This window comes from Cylas formicarius, unplaced genomic scaffold (assembly GCF_029955315.1).
Source record: "Cylas formicarius isolate icCylForm1 unplaced genomic scaffold, icCylForm1.1 PGA_scaffold_2__14_contigs__length_35257938, whole genome shotgun sequence".
NCBI lineage: Eukaryota > Metazoa > Arthropoda > Insecta > Coleoptera > Brentidae > Cylas > Cylas formicarius.
This window is the reverse complement of record NW_026844319.1, coordinates 28,161,660-28,182,626: the sequence shown is the minus strand read 5'-3', so window position 1 is coordinate 28,182,626 and position 20,967 is coordinate 28,161,660. Positions and strand designations below refer to the sequence as shown.

General features: G+C 36.8%; 6 protein-coding genes across 6 annotated transcripts; 4 read left to right on the top strand and 2 right to left on the bottom strand.

The window, feature by feature from the left end:
• Window positions 1-3,921: 3,921 nt before the first annotated feature.
• LOC132698603 (uncharacterized) lies at window positions 3,922-6,724 on the top strand. The gene is made up of 2 exons (XM_060664797.1): window positions 3,922-4,288; window positions 6,056-6,724. Exons 1-2 carry the CDS (start codon window positions 4,062-4,064, stop codon window positions 6,267-6,269), a joined length of 441 nt encoding a protein of 146 aa, XP_060520780.1. The 5' UTR covers window positions 3,922-4,061; the 3' UTR covers window positions 6,270-6,724.
• A 472-nt stretch (window positions 6,725-7,196) lies between these two features.
• LOC132697725 (ganglioside-induced differentiation-associated protein 1) lies at window positions 7,197-10,871 on the top strand. The gene is made up of 4 exons (XM_060663314.1): window positions 7,197-7,492; window positions 8,134-8,326; window positions 9,822-9,998; window positions 10,047-10,871. The coding sequence occupies exons 1-4, from the start codon at window positions 7,268-7,270 to the stop codon at window positions 10,556-10,558; spliced, it is 1,107 nt and encodes a 368-aa protein (XP_060519297.1). The 5' UTR covers window positions 7,197-7,267; the 3' UTR covers window positions 10,559-10,871.
• Window positions 10,872-11,016: 145 nt separating this feature from the next.
• On the bottom strand, window positions 11,017-16,158 carry LOC132697726 (putative inositol monophosphatase 3). Its single transcript, XM_060663315.1, has 3 exons — window positions 15,261-16,158; window positions 14,144-14,261; window positions 11,017-12,448 (listed from the first exon to the last, which is right to left on the bottom strand). The coding sequence occupies exons 1-3, from the start codon at window positions 15,903-15,905 to the stop codon at window positions 12,219-12,221; spliced, it is 993 nt and encodes a 330-aa protein (XP_060519298.1). The 5' UTR covers window positions 15,906-16,158; the 3' UTR covers window positions 11,017-12,218.
• Window positions 16,159-16,894: 736 nt separating this feature from the next.
• LOC132697724 (queuine tRNA-ribosyltransferase accessory subunit 2) lies at window positions 16,895-18,232 on the top strand. Its single transcript, XM_060663313.1, has one exon. The coding sequence runs from the start codon at window positions 16,971-16,973 to the stop codon at window positions 18,225-18,227; it is 1,257 nt and encodes a 418-aa protein (XP_060519296.1). The 5' UTR covers window positions 16,895-16,970; the 3' UTR covers window positions 18,228-18,232.
• Window positions 18,233-18,277: 45 nt separating this feature from the next.
• Window positions 18,278-19,415, bottom strand: LOC132697729 (uncharacterized). The gene is made up of 2 exons (XM_060663317.1): window positions 18,779-19,415; window positions 18,278-18,692 (listed from the first exon to the last, which is right to left on the bottom strand). The coding sequence occupies exon 2, from the start codon at window positions 18,596-18,598 to the stop codon at window positions 18,281-18,283; it is 318 nt and encodes a 105-aa protein (XP_060519300.1). The 5' UTR covers window positions 18,599-18,692; window positions 18,779-19,415; the 3' UTR covers window positions 18,278-18,280.
• An 80-nt stretch (window positions 19,416-19,495) lies between these two features.
• LOC132697728 (mpv17-like protein 2) lies at window positions 19,496-20,873 on the top strand. Its single transcript, XM_060663316.1, has 2 exons — window positions 19,496-20,116; window positions 20,171-20,873. The coding sequence occupies exons 1-2, from the start codon at window positions 20,053-20,055 to the stop codon at window positions 20,668-20,670; spliced, it is 564 nt and encodes a 187-aa protein (XP_060519299.1). The 5' UTR covers window positions 19,496-20,052; the 3' UTR covers window positions 20,671-20,873.
• The last annotated feature ends 94 nt before the right edge of the window (window positions 20,874-20,967 follow it).

Here is a 20,967-nt window from a genome sequence, read left to right as displayed (position 1 = left end):
TTTGTTCCTTACTATTTTTAAAGAATATTTATTTTAGTTACCTTTTTTATGTATCAAATAATAAATATATGCATTTGACATTAAATAAAAAACAAATAATATTAACCTGGCCTTATTACCAGACAGTGCCTTAGTCAAAATCTAAAAATCTAGAGTGTATTTTGTATCGTTGGTAATTTTTCATGCTGACAAGTAAAATTATTATTAGGATAAAACTAATAAGTTTTGAGCAATAAATTTATTCCTCGGCATTAAATTGCGCTTAGTTCAAATTTTTAAATATTTTATATTATTTTATATACCGGGTGGCAACGAAGCTACTCTCCACGGCGGCATTTCAAAGTGACTTAAGATTTTGTAATTTGGTATGTTGATAGGGTTGAACTTTGTTATTTTTTTGACTCGCTAAACAACTTTTGTCTAATATACTTTATGTCAAAAATCAATATTTTTTTAAATAAAGCCGTTCACAATTCTAATTTTTTTTTATTTTGTGACAAAACCAAGTAGGCCAGGACAACAAACATTACTTACACCTTGTGGCATATTTTTGCATGCCATTATTTAAAAAAATATTAGACAAAAGTTATTTTGAGTTGTTCAACAAGAAAAAATTATTCAATTGTTTTTATGCTATAAATGTTCACAATATTCAACCCCGCCAACTTACCAAATTGCATGTTTTTATTTCAAGCCATTAAAGGCCGCTACGGACAGTAGTTTCGATGTCACCCGGTATATTTAATAATTTTAATGAATTAAATAATGTTATAAATACGGAGAGTTTAATGTTAAGGGGTTAAAATATTGTTTTTAAAACGCAACTGGGTATCCCGCCTTCTTCAAGTACAAAGGGCTCCTCGAGCCTAATAAGTGTGGTTTAGAGTATTCTGAACGTAAGTGGTGTTTATAATACCTAAGATTTGTTGGATAATGTGAAGTATGTACAACTTTGTAATCATCCTGAATTATCGATTAAGTTAGCGATTTTCTAAAAGCAAACATCTTTCTCAGTGCTGAGTTTGTGAATTCCGTTTATAATTTGTTGCCTAATAATTGAATACGTTATTTTTGTGATTTGATTTTATGAAATTAGCAATGTTGAATGTAACCATTGTAATATACCCGTCGACCCTGAAATTCACTTATTAAATTATACGATGACAGTTCAATAACGCCATGTATATTTTACTGTGCTATAAGGAACACTAAAAGGTTAAAATAATTGCTTATTTCAATTCATTTGACATTTGAAGTTATTGTTTAAAAGTTGTTTCTTAAATTCTTAAGTTGTTTTCAATTATTGCGAATTAGTTTGTATTTCTTTTCCTGTGAAATTGGGTCATTGGTAAACAATTAATGATCCATGCATACACATTGACATTGCAGTTTCTAAAGTAAACGATTATTTTCATTTCCAATATTATAACCACGGAATTCTGCATTCGTGCAAAGTGTTAATGTTTTTGTTCCAGAAATACATTAAACTTCAGAATATAGTGAAAGTAAGTTTTGAAGAAACCTGAAAGTTGCTATTGTTCTTCAACTGAGGTGACTTTTACTTGATGAAAATCCATTTATCAAAATAAATAACTAAAACTTCAGATTTTCACGAAATTTCGTGAAAATCTGAACTTTTAGTTCTTATTTATATTGCTATTGTTCTTATATAACTTTAAACTCGGCTTTGAATTTCAACTAGTCTTAACCTGTATCACGTATGCTACTGATGGCCGAAATAACTTTGGAACATCTCCCTTCTTCTACATCACCCAATCATCTCAGACCGCTTACACCAATTCTTATTCTTTTTTAAGCTGATACAATATTGAATTTTAATTCGGTGAGATTAGTACCTACCAGAACATTTGAAGGAAGTAATGCACAGTAAGTAACAACTATGGAAAAAAAATTGAAAGATCCTTTCAATATGCAAAACAGCAAAATTTTGTGTATCCTCCTTGTAGTCCAGTCAGTATAGCGACAACTTTAATCAGCACAAATATTCCATAGGTATTGAGAATATTTAATTTTCTCAAGTAATACCTCAAGGTTTGCATAATTTTCTTTCATGCTTGTAGCATGTGCAATAGGGACAGATGGGTATTTATTACCATCATGAAGTAGAACGGCTTTCAAGCTTATTTTTGAAGCCTCAATAAAAAGTTTCCATTCACTAGAATCTTCTGGAAAACTTAGTTCTTGAACAAGCCCTGCAGCATCATTACAATATACCAAATCATCTTCTTTGGATAAGTAACTTGTAAAACTTTCTTGCCTCGTACGAAAATATGAAACTCTCGTACTTTTAGCCAATAGATTCCACTGTTTTAACCTTGATCCGAGTAACTGTGCCTTAGATTTTGAAAATCCCAAGTATCTAACAAGATCATTAAGTCGCCTTGTCCATGTAAATGAGGTTTTGTAGATGGACATGAAGATCCAGATAAAGTGTATGAAGATGAAGATGTACTACCAGAAAGAAAACTCGATTGAGATTGTAGACCTGAAATATTTTTATTTTCAGCCTTCTCATTAACTGGTGGAACTGGAGGTGGAGTGTCTTTATCTCTTTGCAGATAGGACGTTCGGATAAACAATCTTATCTCCATTTTTTTTTTCGAGAATCCTCGTGTAGATAACAATCATTCTCATGATTTTGAGGCTCTCTCCAAATCATTGGCATTGAAAACGACATGGATTTGTGACTTTCTTCAAGCCAACCTCTCAACGTTCTTGAGCAGCACACTTTTGGCAACCAACTTTTATCTCGCTCATCGATAGGAAATAAAAAATATAGCTTATAAGCTGTTTTAACCAGATCGGTCATGACATGTCGCTGTGTTTTTAGTATGTATTCCCCATAAATGTAGCAAAAACAATCTGAGCAATTTTTGCAAGCCCGTGTAACCTAAAATCACACAAAATTAATTTTAAAACAACTTTCAAACTTCTATTTTATATTTATTGACTCCACTTAAAAAAAATACTCAAACTACACATCAAATACTTAAATCCAATGTAGAGAACATGAACTTTATGCAAAACTTACCAAAATGTTTGATATAAAAGGTAAACAATTAAACGACAAGTTTTCACTGAACTGTTGTAGTGTCACAATGAATACTGCGCATGCGCGTACTTTTGGCACTTCCCTCCTTTCTCTTACAATTCTCTGAAACTCATTTTGTATGTATATTTACTTTTTGTAACGTTGACGAATGAAAAATTTGAAAAAAAAAAACAAAATTTTGAAATATAAAAAAAATCACATCGAAAAATCTAGACATGATAGAAAAAATCGGCCAACGGGGATAGATTCATAACGTTTGAATCATTATATTTAACATTAAAGTTTTTAAAGGAGGATTTCATTGCCAATCAGTGGAATCAAGCAAAGCCCTAAGAGCGACCTGGCTTTCAGGCAGCACTCTTGAAGATGAACTGATTCCAGCTGATCAGCTGACCGTCCGTCGCTAATAGATACAACAGATAATTTTACTTTAAAGGAAATCAACAATGGCCGGAATTGAAGAGATGGTAAATCAAGATACATTATCACAATCTCTGCAGATATACAGTATAGAGATGGAAGAATGGAAAAGGAGCATTTGCACTTCTGGAAGTCAGTGAGATGTCATTTGGTGAACATGGTGTTACATTGGGCAATATTAATACAAAATGACGAGTCTTGGCTTGTCTATATATTGACACAGTACGAACTGTTGTGAACAGAATACGCCATCAAAAAGGTCAACTTCTTTAAATTGGTGGAGGTCTTTTAGTCCCACGCTGTATATTTGGCGCCGCCGAAAAGATTTATTACGAAAAATTCCTTTCTCGGGCCGGGATATTGCCTCTTTAACGCTTAAACGATCGAAAAATAGTGCTCGAAACGTTTACTTTATCGAAATCTCGGGACTGCGCGGTCGCATATCAATCCGTCGACTCATACAGGTGTCGCGTAAATAAAAACCGCAAAAATAGAAAGGATTCCTCTCGCGGTGGCCGGCGGATGGTTTCGCCGGCGCGGGCATTTGGCGACCGGAATTTTGTGCAAAATGTACGCACGTTTCCGTCGGTGTTGGTGGTGGTTATTGTTGTTCGGATCTTGGGAGGCGGCGGAGTCGGAAAATGCGACGAAAGTGAGCTACTTGGACGCACAGTTTAGTTGCGCCAGGCTCGGGTTCGCTTGCGGCGAACCGAGGCCCTATTCCGTACGCCTGAAGGATTTGGTGGGGAACGCGGGTACGGTCCTGGAAGGCGACAGGTGGATGGTGGTTCTCAGGTATTTTTTTTTTCAGTGAACTTGATCTAAAATGGAACAGCGTGGTACAAAAGAGAAGCAAATTTTCCGATAAATATGTACGGCTAGTGATGGGGATTGTTGTCTTTCTCTTACTCGTTTATATAAATGCCAGAATGGAATGTTCTCATTATTTTATTACTTCATTCTTATTGAAATTATTTGCACAATATTATTTGTGGGTCAATAGACTTACAATATACTTCTGCGGAAATGCGTTATACATGATTTTTTGGTGAATATTTGTAAAAAATATATGTATACTAACCTGATTTCTTAAAAATCTACTAAGAAAACGTATATAATTTCATATAATTACAAATTAAAAATACTTAAGCCTTTTCTAATGTTTTAAAACAACAGAAAATAGCACTGGGTATTTTTGCTAGCACCATTTCAAAAAATATCAAATCATATAATATGTTGGTAATATGCAATAGGTCTGCGTATGCAACACAAGAATTTACTCTCAATGTACACAAAATATTTCTTCCTCTTCTTCAGCTTTTGCTATTAAATCTGAAGAACGTCAACGGACATGTAGATCAAAGTGCCGACAACGTCTTGTTGCTTCTTATTTCAGCGAAATATTTTTTGCCCAAACTTAGACACTATCCCCACTTCAGTGGTAAAACTTTAATTCCCGTTTTGGATGCAATCCGATCACTAAATTAGAAGCAAATATTTGTAGTATAGGCCCTTGTTGCCCATGTTACATATCTGCTGTCTTTCCTTTTAATCAAATGTTACCTGAAAAGTTCTTAATACTGTGTAACTGGTTTCTGTAACAATTCAAAATCCGAAATTTGCATAACCTATGTGATGACACCATATAGCTATAGATGCACCGCAGGCGGAATTGATTTTTTCGTAGAAAAGGGAATGATTTTCCACGCATGCTTTCAAATTTTACCCACTAACCTGCAATTTGCGCATTTTTTTTGGTTTTTGAAATCTTTACTCTTCGATGTAAACGTTGTAATTAAGGAAATTAAGGTTACTAAGGCCTTATGCTTTCATTGGTGGTGGATGTTTATCTGGGTCGATTTGGTCCATGTAGCTGATACTACAAACGTCTCTGGTATTGTAAAACTGATGCCCCTAAATTTTCCGCATCAGAGTGCTCACTTAACCCATTTTTGTCTTTCATGAGACTGTAATGGGATCTGGGCATATTTTGGTGCCGGTCATTTTGGTTGGTTTCAAATGACAGGTCTTATTGATAATATGGTTGTTGATAATTATGGTAATTATTTTTCACGCATGCCTTTACATTTCACCTACTAACCAGCAGTTCCTATATAACCCATAGTTTGTTCCTTTGCTAAAGTCTAACGCCGAAACTAAACGAGGCATCACGTTGCTAAAATTCTATCGGTCGGAATTCCATAAAATAAATAAAATGATGGCGTCTCATATAATGGTAGTATTTTCCGCACTCACGAGGCATCCCGCACGCGAGTGGGCGTGCTGAATCGAATGGAATTATAAATCAAGTTTGGGACAATAAAAATTTCCCATACCGTGCAATAATAATATTCACGGTGGCGCCTGTGTTAGTGGTCACGCCTTTGTCGACAAATTCCCGCGACCGTTCGGCAATAACTATCACTGGAAATTCGCGTTGCACAAAACCGGCTGCAATAAAACACATATTGCCAACCGATTCGGGGTAGCTACCCGGTTATTCATTTATATAATCTCGCCACCTACGAGGACTGATCAACAAATAAAGTGTCATATTCACAGATGCAGCCCAGACCGCGGATGTTGTCGAGGCCGAAACAAACAGTGTTGCCCCGACAAGGTCGAAACGTTCGAGCTGGAATACAACGTGCGGTCCAATTTAGGCATCACGCAAATCTTCACGACCGCTACCCGCAAGATGCAGAACCATCTGGTGTGTAAATGCAAAACCGTCGTCGACGAACGCCGGGGATGTCCGACGGTCGCCGTGTCTTAGCGCGGCAATTTAGACTTTTTCCGTAATAGTAGTCTGTGATAAATTTATTTAAGGCATTTTAAGGCATTATATAATGTCATCGATTTTTATGTTTCAATAAATTACATCATTACAAAATGGATGAGAAATTTCGTCTGGTAATTGAACTTTTTAAAGTTAATAGCGCGGTTCTAAGTGTAAATGTCTGTTATGGGTGCAAATTTAAATAACTATCACAATAACTAAACTGTTTTATATGATTTATTTATTAATCGTTTAATTAATGAACTGAACCAAACAATATTACCAATATGGCGGCTATTGTGTGTTTAGCAACTAAACTTTTAATTCATTGACGCAAAAAGATTAGAGTATTAGGACAATTTGAGGTCCGCTCCTTAACAAAAATAATCTTTGTAAAAGTAAAATGATTAGCTTGATTGAATTTAAAAGATTATTAACTTCTATCAAAATTAGGCACACATCTGTTTAAATTTATATTTAAAAATATAGCTTTTAGAAAATATTCTTACTTGCAGTGGAGTCATTTATTTATTTATTTTTTGGTTAATTTTCCTCCATTAATATTCACAACTTGCGTAGAACATATCAACTATTATTACTTAACGAGAGATTGAGTAAATTAAAAATTAAAAATTTCACCACTGTTGTTCCATCTACATTGAGATTCTTACCTGTGACATCCATAGAAAGGATGATGGTAACAAATTTGTTTCACCAATCAAACAACGAAAACCTCAACGCATTCACAAAGCGTATAAGACAATTGGGGTACCGTACAGGAATATAAAATCTTCAGTCAATAAATGCTAAAGAAATTTGATCGGTTGAGGTATCGGGCAAATGACCGGCGCCCGTTTGTTTATAGATCGTTCCCCGTACAAGCGGGATCGTTGATCTGTGGTCTTGAGCCGCCGATTACGTAATCGAGACTACCGCGACCGTTCCGCGATCCTAACCTATCCGAGAACGTCTGTCGCGTACCGGGTCACAAGATAATGTTAACAACAATAGTAGGCCGCGGCATCAGACGCTTCGAGGTCGCGGTATTGCGCAAACGGCGCTGTTACCCGCTTTACTTGCTGTTGCTCGTGAACCCGATCAAAATCGCGGCCTGCGAAAGTGCCAAAATGTCCGCGACAGGCGGCGACGGCAGCCACAGGATAAACATCGCCGACGGCCTCCTGCTTTACTACAACGAGTACTCGTTTTATTCGCAGAAGGTGAGAGGTTTCGTCAAGGTCGGTCAATGACATCTCTAATCAAAACAAAGAAGACGAAGCGTGTTTTCGACGGAATTGGTTTCCGAGGTCCGTCAAATTGAGAGGGTCCCGAATAATCGTTTGACGGTTAATCACATGAAAATTTTAAGACCATCGCGGTATTTGCTACAAGAGATCCGGTTATTGGTAGACATCCACTCCGGCGATGCCAGATTTATGCTCATTTCATATAGATAGTAGATAAATTTAATATAAATCTTCTCAGGTGGCTGAGAGTTTTGCCGAAGATCGAACGATCCTCTCCCCACGAACCTGAATTTTCTTTATTTTTTAATAACGGTACACAGATAACAAGATATCTTATTCCACACCGTTATTCGCGTTCAAAAAAAAATTTTTTTTTACTGCTTCCTCCAAAATACCCAACATGCTCTGATTAGGCTTGCGCAAAGTGTCACTTTAACACGTCAGCTTCTTTAAACACTGGCGCGACCCACTTCGGTATCGTCGGTACTTTAGTCACGAGACGTTTGTTAGTTTTATAATTTTATTCGATGTTGCCAAATACGTTAGCGCATTTATGATCGAAAAGCTTACGATTCGTTGACGACTCGCTGTGGTTTTTAAAGGGTGATTTTCAGGTCGTGCTCGCGCTCCACGAAAAGGGTCTGCGGTTCGACACGCACAGCATAAATCTCGCGCGGTACGGACAATACGAGCCGTGGTTCCTGCAAATAAACCCGAAAGGCGAGGTACCGGTGCTGCAGGATACAGGCAAGATCATTCCCGATTCTGCGCGCATAATCGACTACCTCGAGGACAACTTTAGCAACGGTAACGCTTAAAAATCAACAAACTGTAAGACACAGATACACAGCTGAAGGTCTGAATCCGTAATAAAATTGAGAGTCGCGACTGGCTTCGGGCAGATCTGGCAACGCTGCGATTATTATTCTAATAATTTTTGATTACCCTCAGTTATAGTCCTAAGCTTGTTTAAATACGATATTCAAACTGAATTACTCTATGCCAGCTGTTACAGAATGTCGTGAAGAAAATTTAATTGCAAATTGCAGTTTTTGAAAAAAAATGTGTCGCCCCGTTATGCTTAAAATCCGTTACACAACGAGTTCCCCTTCCATTTTATTATCTTACAGATCTTCAAATATTTTAATAGAGAACATTTAGACACACTCTCTAACAGATTGGCCGGAGTAGTTTAATATTTTCATCTATTATAATTTTATATACTATTACGCATTATTAAGAATCAAAAGCTCAAACTTTTGATCTTACCCAATCAATAAAATTTTATAACATTTATTTCTGGAATCGTAACTAAAAACCAAACTTGTTAGTATTTTTTGTAAACGTTATAATTTCTTGTCAAATTAAAGCGCAAAAGGCACATAAAATACTTGCAGTTAATTTCTGATACCTACATTTTCTATGATGAGCCACCGCATCATTCTCGACTGACCTGGGTCACCTGATTTAAATCCTCGCAATTTCTACTCCTCAGTTCATTTAAAGCAACTAACATAGCATTTTTATAGTAAATTAAGGATACATTACAACATCAGTGTCAATGCTTGCTGAAACAATGCTCAAAGAAAAAAAAACCTGAAATATTGTAGAGAGTCAGAAAAAATGTGCGAAGACCATTTGGAGCATTTAGTGAAGCCCAAAGATGCATTGTTCCGCGTTTGGTTCAAACTTTCACGCTAATGCACTCCTTTTCAAAAAAATAGCACACAAAATAAGGAAAACGATGTCTGTTACAAACAATTCATCTCCTTATTCGTGAGTTTAATTAATAAAGTTCTGTTAAGGTTTTTTGTCGAAAATTGCCTGAATTGTAACGTTGAAGTCGGTTTTTAATGGTAGGCGAAGAAGTATTATTACATGCAAAACATGTGATTTTAATTTAAAAAAAAATTAACCAGCAAAATGAAAAGCACTCCCTATGAACTTACGGCCAAATAAATATTATAGAAGACCAAGATATATTCATTAATCGCGTTGCTTGCATTTGTAAAGCTAGTTTGTCGGGAAGTTACAAATATATTGCTGGGTGAGTTCTTCTGAAATGTGCTAGGTAAATTTAAAGAATTTTTTTTTTATGAAAAGCTATTAGGATGATTGCTATTTAATATTTCTTGAGTGACTTACGGCAACAGAGCAATTTGTATTGTTTGGATTTGAAAGCTTTTAACAGCACTGGTCATTCCTTTTTTGCGCTTAAATTTTCTTCACAACTTTAACTACGTTTCTGTACGATGTTTTTTTGGGCTTCAAATATTCTAGAGTTTTCCTATACGAGTTACAGGTGACACTCCACGACTTATCCCAATGGAGCCGGAAGTGCGCCAGCGGGTGACCTATTTCAGGGGAATTATAGACAAAATCAATGGGAACGTCATCACCATCGGCTCGTTCATTCACCCGGAAACTGCGTCCAATCCGAAACTGCCATTTATCGGTCCCGTGAGGAGCGCCCTCTTGCGTGAGTAGTTAGTATTCAAATCGTTCCGCCCTAAGCCCCACATTCCAGAGCAAGAGAGAAACAGTAGCGTCAACCTAAAGAAAATAGCCGAATCTAACCCGGAGGCGAGGGATATGCTGTTGCGCAAGGCGGCAGACCACGAGCTCAAATTCAGTGTGCTCGAAGACAAGGAGGAGTTTCTGAAGGTGTTACGTGAAGTAGACGCGGTACTCGATCAAGTCGAGGCGGAGTTGGGAAACCACGAGGGTGATTCTAGGACCTGGTGGTTGTGTTCGGATCGTTTCACCGTCGCCGACATTTCGCTGACAATGCTCCTCGAACGTATATACGAGGTGGGGCTGGAATCGCGATTCTGGACGGGCGGTAAGCGTCCGCGCGTGGAAGAGTACTTCGCCCGCGTACGGGAACGCGACTCATACCGTAACACGATACCCAGCACCATGTTTTTCGTCAAGATGGTTTTCGCGTCGCAGGCGCCACTTTTTATCGGCCTCGGCGTCGTCACCGCCATCGCGGTGCTGGTCGGCGGCTTCTTCGTCGTCCGCAGGATGTACAAATAAACTTGCATTTGTTCGACGTTATTTAATTTTTTTTTTCTTTCACGCTATGCGGCACAAGATATTGCGACCAAAGGTTTTCACCCATTTGTACATTTACCTTGGATTTAGAAATTTAAATTGCCCGCTGTATGAGTGAATAGTTTTGATTGGTCGAATTGTCAAATCAAATGATCGATTCTGATTGGCTGAAGAAAGTGGCAGGTCGGAACAAGATGGTGGAATTAAAAATGTTTTAGTTTGGGGAAGTGAAGCCTTATTCTGGAAACTTTTTAAAAATACGAGCATACTAAACTGTGTTAAAACTATCAAAGAAGTTGTTTTTTTTTTAATGGTACTCCCTATTATTGCGAAAGTATCGTTTTCTCTTTAGAATTGATCAATTAATAAACCGCATGCCACTTTTTTATTATTTACGCATTACCAGCGTTTAAACAAAGTTTATCTAAGCTATAAATTTATTTTGATTAATTTTGGTTAGTTTCAAAGCAAAATTTAGAAAAGTTTTAAGAACAAGAAAAAACTTTTTTTTCTTCAAAATGAATCATTATTATTATTATTATTATTATCATTTTATCTGCTGAATTCGGACCATCCTGTATATTATAGTAGCGTTTTTGGATGTTGCAAACAAATGTTTCAATAACGTTTACAATACCTAAATCTTAAGGTTCTTTAAATAATTCAAAGTTTCTCAAAATATAACCTAATTTTAATTTCTCAATTACATGTGAAGTATTTAAGGTTTTTTTTAAGGATCGAAACCATAGACCATATTTTATATATTAATTGTTAAAGGCGTCTTATACAGGGTGGCCAAAAATTTATTCTCATCTTAGCAATTTAAGCAAGGTTAGTTACAGAAACTCCGCTACTAGAAAACATGTCACTATTTCAATAAACAGACCGTACAGTAAAACCATACCAAAATAACTGCCTTAATAAATTATTTGTCATCTCCAAGTGTCAAAGGCAACTAGATGTAATAAAGCATATATTTAGATAACACAAAAAATCAATAATTTCCTGTATTCTAGGAAAACGCGGGGAATTAGCTATGTAACACCTGAAACCATTCGATGCGTAATTAAATAGTACACTACCTGGCAATTTAAAAAAATATGGAGTTATATTTAAATTAATTAAGTTAAATTTGGTGGTGTATAATATGTTAAATTTTCTATAATTGGTCTATATTACACTCTATTCACTATGTGACTGACATAATTTAAATATTTGTTATGCAATTAAGAACTTAAAATTAAACTTCAATTAAATTTTAAAATTAAAAAAAAAAAAACGTATTGAAACATAACATTATAGAATCGTAGATCATACTATAAAAATAAGATTTAGGTATCAAGAACCTTATTGAAACATACAATCATTTTGATTGGACAATCCAAAATGGTATTTTTAACAACTGATACCTTTAATAATGGCGTAATGTTAATTTCTGCTGGCAGTTATTTATCATTTTTAGACTTGTAAAAATTGCAATTACATAAACAACCAAGTAAATAAATGAAATAAATAACACTTGGGGCAACCTCTACGGTATTAAAGTAACATTAATCACACATTCCAAAAGTTAAACAATTGTGGCCACACGATTCTGTGCCATATATCGTGAATAACCCTGTATAAATTGCGCTTTAGTCTGTTAAAATTTGCCCAAAAACGATTCGTGGTTCTTCAAAGTAGCGACTAGGCCGTCGGTGTTTACGGCGTCGCTCGCGTCTGCGTAATCGATAGTGAAGTTATGTTTCGTCGTCATTCGTCCACCAAGGGCGTCGAGTACGGCGTTGCCGGCGCACGTGTCCCATTTTTTAATGGCCGTGGCGTGAAGGTAGGCGTCGACCTCGCCCTTCGCTACTTTCAGGGCCTTGAAACCTAAAAAACGGTCCGAATTTCGACGAGTGCAAGATTTAGCTAATCTAAGGGGACACAAATACGGAAATATAGATATTATACGTAACTAAAGTGACTTACGACAAAGTTAATTGGATGAATCCACAAGTGGTAACGGCTGTCAAGAAGGTGATTTTTAAGATTATATTTTATAAGAGTATGACAATTTAAAACTAATGTCTAAGAATTGAATTTTTTGATTACACAGAACTTCCTTGATACTTTACCAATTTTAAAAATGTATATAATATAATAATATAGGCAATGAAACCCTGCCTAATGCATTAACGCAGAGAAACTTAGGAAGCAACTATGAAAACAATTTTGAGAAAGTCCATTCGACATAAGCTTGCTCAAGATTTAAAATCTCGGTTTTGACCAATGACCTTATTCAACAAACAACATGGCGTTGAGAGATTGTCAATAAGTTTGAATACAGAATTTCTACGATAGTGTTTTCTCAAAATATGCCTAGACCTCGTTAAATGTTCTGGGAAAACGAGCTAAATGTGTGGATATCGCCGTTTAGAAATAAAATGGCGCAAAGTGCAGGTTAGTGCCGCATCGAATTTTACCGTAGTAGGGCCCTTATATTACGTAATAGCTATATGATTGAAATACAAGTTGGCGAATATTCTGCAAAATCAGGATTTTTTCAATCAATTGAAATATTATTGTTATATTACTCTGGCGCCAAATAAAAACATTACAACAATGAAAGTATTACTTTTAAAAAATAGTTAAGAAATAATAAAATGTCATTTGATAAACTTTTGCTTAAAAAAAAAAACAAATTTCAATTTAACTTAAAAAAGAATCATTTTTTAAATAATGATTTAAAGAAAATCACTCAACATAAAAATAAATAAATAAATAATATATCCGTAATCTTAATCCATTTTTCTCAAATAAGATTTTGCAACTTCTGTTGCAAAGTTTAAGAGCAGCAGTGGTGTAGCATCAAATTTTGAACATATAAGCATGTTCTACGAACTCGTTTCCCTTATTAAACATCAAAAGTTGACAGTTTTTAAAGATCCATTAAGAAGGAAATAAAAAATGAAAATGTTAACAAAAACCAACGACAAGTATAAAAACCGTGTGTTATAATTTTTCTTTGTAAAATTGACTTTCGTTGTACAGAAAACTTTTTCTAACTGTTCAAGTTAAAAAAAAAACACACAAGTATAATCTCAAAAAATAATATAAAAATATATATACGTTTTTAAAAACTTGTATCTACTGTTTAAGAGTAAACTATTTTCAAGGTATTTAATTTATGTCGCTCTCACAACGATTTTCATTTTAAAAATACAAACTGCAAAAATCAGAGATGCTTCAAAATTCCACAAAAAAAATAATTGTCATAATATTAAACATAAACAATTCCACAAAACTAACCAAATTTAACAAAGTAGCTCAACACATTGAAGCGGTTGGCGACCACTAATTTAGGTCGTCGGTACCACGAAAATATTTTAAATAATTTGTTTTACTAACAAATGTGTTTGCCACACAACCACTAAGAAAACAAGTTATAAATTAAAGCGCTGTTCAGAAATTGAGGTTGCACAGGTTATTCATAAAAGTTATAAAATTTTAGATAGCAACGAGTTAATTTTTTGACTTTTTTCCCAGTAGATTAGCAAATTCTTACACTACGCTCGCCCTACGAACCCGCTCCCGCCGCCACGATAAGCTCGAAGTTTCGCATACTCTTGGCGAGCGCCTCCTTGATCGGCCCGCTGTGCGATCGCGATACGATTATTTTCGTCTTTTGCATCTCGAGTCGGCCCTGGAAAAACGTATCCTAAGTCAGCCGCCATTCTACCGCTACGCACAACTTCATACTCAAACGGAACCCAAATTAAACAAAGGCCGCCCCTGTAAAAATTATAAAAGGAGAAACTACTCGCCTCCTCACTTTTTCGATGTGGAATGGAAGTATGGAGCGGATAAAAGTGGTTATGCTCAATTGTGGATTTTACAACTAACGAAATACGTGTATAGGCTTAAAGGCAAATTGCTTTGTAGCCAGATCAGAGAAAACCATATAGCTACTTAAGATATGTAGGAAGGGGGTCGCTGTGTCCAGACAAATCGGTGCATTTGAACTACTTCAGGCGCCAACTTCAGGTCGGTCGATAAGTATTTATTCTGTTTTATCGGCCAAGCCAGACGGCCAAAAAAGTAAAGAAGAAGGTGTATATGAACTTCAAGCAGGTCGTTAATTATTTAATTAATAATTAATAAACAAATTTTAAAATGTCAACACATAGGAGGAAATTACGTTTTGGTTGCTACGTGGGACTTCTCACCCGCAAGCCTCAAACGTTGATTAAGAATTATTGGATATTGTTTAACCAATCGAGGTCCTGCTCTTGCTGATAATACAGGAACTTATGCAGCAAGTATGAAATTTTTTTGAGGCGTTGTATTCAACGTGCGTATGCGCGATACTTAAAATCTCCTTCCATGACCTTGCGGCAAATTTTCCGGGAAAACGAGTTGCGTGTGGAAATCGCTGTTTAGAAAGAAAATGGTGCAAAGTGCAAGTTAGTTGGTGAAATGCATGAAAATCAGTCCCTTTTCTACAAAAATTTCAATGGCGACTATATTATCTAATAGCTAATAGCGGTTGAATCTTCATGCACTCAAAATCTGGAATCTAATAGATTGACATTTGACATGAAAGGCAGAGTTGACAGTTAACAAACGCGTACTTCAAGTTCACAATGAGACACTTTAAAATGTGTCCTTGGGATATAATACCATGGATACTTGAACCCCTTACCTCTGCAGGTCTCAAATCCGGAGAAAGCACATTTCCCACCCAAGCCCACGACGTCGTTCTGGAAAAAGGGTAGTGTACCACACCTAATATGGGTCGACCTTTTACCGCGACACACGCCATTGTAGTCACGTACTCATACAATTTTTCTGTGTATTCCTGGGTCGCATCCAGTGGATCTATCCACACCATCACGTCCTCTCGAGAAACATACCGGTCTTTGACGGGACCTACGGATGTTTCCCAAGGACTACTTTCGTGTCTAACATTGCCATTCTCGCAAGCTGCTGTCTTTTCTTCTGATACCACTGTCAAGTCAGCAAAAGCGGTTTTGAAAACGTTAAGCATCGCGCAGTGCGACAAAAAATCGGCGGTAGTTACGGTATCTTCTGCGCCCTCCTTCGTTTTCCCTTTGCTGTCAATTTTGAAATTGTTTCTTGCTGATACAACATATCGTCCTCCCTCTTCCGCTGCTATTATCGCAGTCTTTAGTAGACTAAACAAACTGATTTGAACGTTTAACGTTTGTTCATTTATCGGTTTTCTCGCAAAAAGGGTATAGAGCAGCAAAATCGACATCAACACCAGGAGACAAGTAAATATTTTACTCAACAAGCTTATTTTAACTAACACCATATTTAATAACATTTAGTCACGGTGTATTCGCATCACCGTAATTTTACAAATCCACAATCCGTTGAAAATATACGGTTTTAGTTTTAGTTAAAAATATACATTTTCATTATTTACTTAGAAATTAACCCATTTCTTCTAATGTATACTTGCTCGCCTCACATGCGTTCTACTTCTTCTTCTTTACATCTATGAGTCAGACTGCTAAGATCATTCTACCAATGACAACTATAATTCACCTTGTTCTTTATGACCTGGAGGGTGCCTTAATTAAAAGGGCTGAACGAATCCATCACCCTCCAAACGGAACTGTTTAGTTTTCATTTTATTATATATATATATATATATATATATATATATATATATATATATATATAAACCTATCTTATTTATTGGCCGCACCAAGAAGTTATTCTTCTACTTTCCTTCGCGATATTAAAGTCTTGAACTTAACTGGCCAGCTGTACCCGAGAGCGCCCTTAGGCGCATGCTCCAAAAAAAAACACGGTAAAGCGCTAAATCGGTTACTTTCATCGTGTGGTTCAAAAAGTGCCGTTGAACGCATCAGGTCGTACGCGTGGTGATCAACAAATTTCCTCACCACCTGAGACACGAAGGACACAGCATGGGCCGGCTCCTCCGTAATCAAAAATCTTTCGATCCTGTCTCGAGCAATTTTTGCGACTTCTTGCTGTGCCAGCTGCGGCGAAAGTCCGTTTCCGCGCGGACAAAATGAGGAACAAAATAATGGAAAATTCTTCTTTCTTAGAAACATTGAACCAATTGCAAACAACGGCCTCCCCCGCAACCGCCAAGAAAACCATCCCGGCCCATCCGGCCTCCAACCCATACAAAAGGCAAAAATTATACACTTTAAAATATTCACTTAGAACACTAAATTCACACAATGCAACCAATTTCAAGTTTTTGTGTACGATTACTCAGGATTCTGTCGTGAGCGAGCGTAGGCTATGTTCAATGCTCACGACGAAATCCTGCACAGACCTTAGTTTGAACAAGAAAAAAAAGACGAGGAACTTAACCTAGTTAATCAAAATTTTTAAATTGACGGGTTGTGCCATGAAATTCAGAGTAAAAAGCCTAACGAAATACGGTCCGCGGCTAGGAGAGCTGTACGGTATCGAAAACAAGCCCGATCTGGTCTTGGAAACTCCGCTGGCGCTGTTGCACACCCAAGCCGGTCACATTCCGCATATCACCCATGAAGTGTTTAAACTAGTCAGCCAAACGCCGCAAATCCTTCAAATCCCGTTAGTTAGCGTGCATCAATATCAAGACGCGATCCGGCTTTATGAGGGCCGAGTATCCGAATTCGTGGGAAACAGGGATAATTTAACCTGTATTACCCTTCACGATCCCGCAAATTTAACTAAACAAGGTCACCATGTTAAAGGCAAGGTACCCGTATTCACAAAACATGGAAAAGTTTTGTATAGCGCAGACATGTACGTGGATATGGTCCAGAGATTTAAACCTGACATGTGGGTGTTGTTATCGGACTCCGATACAAACAAATCAAGTCCACAAAAACGTGTAACCAAGGCCGTCGAGCATACTGTATCGTTTAACGCAAAGTGTGTGAAGAGGATAAGGAATTCGGAAAGTTTACGTAAAACATTCGTGGTTGCTCCTGTAGCGGGCGGCTACTGCAAACATTCCCGCAGAAAGTGCATCCAGGAAATCTCAGTCAATGATTCACATGTTGATGGTTATCTAATAGATGGTTTACACAATAATGGTCCGGAAGTTGAATTTTTGCCGTTTGACGAAGTTAAGGAGATAGTGGATTGCGTTTTGGAAAAAATCCCATCTGGAAAAATAAGATTGGTGCAGGGTTGTTGGAGTCCCGTTAATATCCTTAGACTCGTCAAGAGCGGCGTCGATATGTTTGACACATCATATTGCGTGATTTTGACTGAACGGTCGGCGGCACTGACTTTTTCCACACAACAGGGCGAAAATTCAGAATACTGGGAGATCATCTTGAGGCAGACGAGCTACTCTGACGACTTTGATCCCATAATGAAAACGTGCCAGTGTTTGACATGCCGAAACTATTCGCGCGCCTACGTGCACCACCTACTCACCGTTCAGGAACTGTTAGGACCTATTCTTATAATGGTGCATAATGTGTATCGCATGTTGATGTTTTTCGAGAAAATCCGAGAATCGATAAAGACAGACACGTTTCGAGAGTTCGAGCAACACGTGACCCAACAGTACAGGGACCATTTAAATCGGGAACAACACAGTATGGAACCTGACAGCGACCAATTAAATACCCACAAAAACGTTGAAACACATGGTGTCATTTAATAAGACCTCCATTATAAACTGCGGGAAAGGATCAGTATTTTAATTTAAACTTTTTAAAAACATAAAAAGCATTTATTATACAAAACAACATAGTTATTTTTAATAACCATGAGATTTATACCCGCCTTGATGGTCACCATGGTCGCCGTGACCCCCAAATCCGCCGCCTTGGCCGTTTCCGTGACCGCCGCCAAATCCACCACCTTGTCCCCCGCCGTGACCACCCCCACGACCACTCCCTTGATGATTTCCATGACCCCCGTGGCCACCTTGGAAACCGCCATCATGGCCGCCACCAAAACCACTACCTTGGCCTCCGTGGCCGCCAAATCCACTATCGTGACCGCCAAATCCACTTCCTCTACCACCATGCTCAGAGCCCAACTGATTGCCGTGACCCGATGAGCCTGTACCAGATGGTACAGACATGGCAGTTGCCAGGAGAACTGTTACTCCGAATAATACCTAGGCAATATATATATGCAGTGTTAAGAAATTCGCATACAATTTGATAACCTAATCTCCACAGTAAATTTACTAAATGTACCTACCAAAATCTTAGTCATCTTGACACACTTTTCACTAATATCCAAAATTGGTCACATTCAAATCCTTTATATAGCGGCTTTTTTGTTATAAATTCTTTGATTGGGTGTCACCTTTAAACTTATGACCTATTTCGTCCTCAGATTCTACGAAGGCATGTTTAGAATGCACTAGTGTCCACAATATCGCTTATCGGTGTTTTCGACTTGATTATGAATAATATTCGATGACCTATGTGGAACATTTATCTCGTAAAAATTGGGTTTTTACTTACTTTCATAATATTTGTGGCTAATTAAACTAAGATGACATGACGAAGGTATAGTTTTTTTTTTCTAGTTCACATCCTAGAGAAACTACGTAAATGTAAAATGCTATCACGTGCAGTACTTATCAATAGAATAACAAATCGACCTAATCATGAACCTTTCCTGCTTCACTCATTAACAATTTTTTGTCATATCTGTCAAGTGCAAAAACGAGGCTGCTGATATATTATTTCATTTAATTTCCTTGTCCTAAATAAAAATAATATCAAAAAGCCTCATACGCGCATATGATCATTACGTCGAAATAAGAAAATAATTTCAGTTTTCGCTTTCAACAATTTTGTCAACAATGTTATGCTAACAAAAACTTTCTTCTTTCTTCTTTTAATATTGTTGCTTTCGCAACATCGATGAAATCAATTTTTTTCACGGTTTCAAAACAAAATCTACCTTGAGAACCGTTGGTCCGCGAAGCGGACGGCGTGCGAGACTCAGGGCTACCACCATTTTAACAGGATATTTTTTCGAAATTAGTCATTGTCAGTATTTTCGAAAATCTGAAATTGTACTAGTTCTATGTTAAAAATACCACCCTGTAACTGAACACCGTACGTCATACAACGGTTTGGTTAGTAAAGCTGTTGCATTCAGTCTTTTGGCTAATCATGCAAGATATTCGAAAAAATCGAACTGGAAATCGCTATTACCAAATTTTTATATTTACCATGGTTTGACATAACTGAAGTTCGGTCGAGTGCTTATTTGAAAGGGCACTTTATACCGGGTGTATGCACAATACAATTCCATTAATTTAGAAATAGATAGAAAATACATAGAAAAATGAAGGGATTGTCAAATACAAAACTCCGTAATATATTCGAAGTTGAAATGATTTGGTAAAAAAGAAACAAAAATACAAAGCACAGAACACGACAATAGATTTGTCAAAATTTTAGTACTTAACCTGTTCTCGTGGCGTGTAAAATGTTTGGAATTTATGACATTTTCGAATGACCACCATGAACAAATTACACTTTAAAAAATTATTAAGAGGAAAAGTATTCCCGGAAGTGGGTAAATTCGTGAATCATATGTTTAGTGACAAATATTTGTTGTATACTAATGTAGGCATATCCTTATGCTTGTCAGGCCTAGGAGATCTCTTAGAACAAAACTATGAAATTTTAACGAACCAGTTGGATCGATGGGATAAGCATAGGACCAGAGACATGACTCTAAGTGGGACCACAGTGGGAGTTGTGTGCCATTACTGGTATAGGTACTTAGACCGATCCTTACCAGGATATACAATACGAATAGTTATTAAAAAAGTTATAATAGATCAGCTTGTTGGATCTCCAATGTGTATCTCCACATTTTTCCTGACAATAGCGTTCTTGGAAGGGTCCACTAAGGAAGAGTTCTACGAAGAGGTGAAACATAAAGCTTGGAGATTATATGCTGCCGAATGGATGATTTGGCCGCCAGCACAGTTTCTAAATTTCTATGTGTTGTCCACTAAATATAGAGTTTTATTTGATAATCTCATATCATTAGGATATGATGTGTATACTTCTCACGTTAAGCACACGATTAATGTTAAGAAAGACAATGGGATGGGTAGTTAACATTTTAAATTAAATTAAATTTAAGATGTTTTTTGTGCTTTAATTGCTAACTAAAAAACCAGATTTCCGTGGATGAAAAAAATTGGGAAAAGGATATAGTTAAAAAAGTTGCAAAAATTTCTCTAGTTTTGGTTTTCCGTTTTTTTTTTGCCATTTAACCTACTACAATTTCAAACCACATGTATCTAAGAAGCGGGAAACATTTCTAGCTATAAATGGTTATAAATCATGTGGAAATACATGTATGTAATTTATCTCTGGTTGGGCAAATTCAATTCAATTCAATTTTGCGTTTCA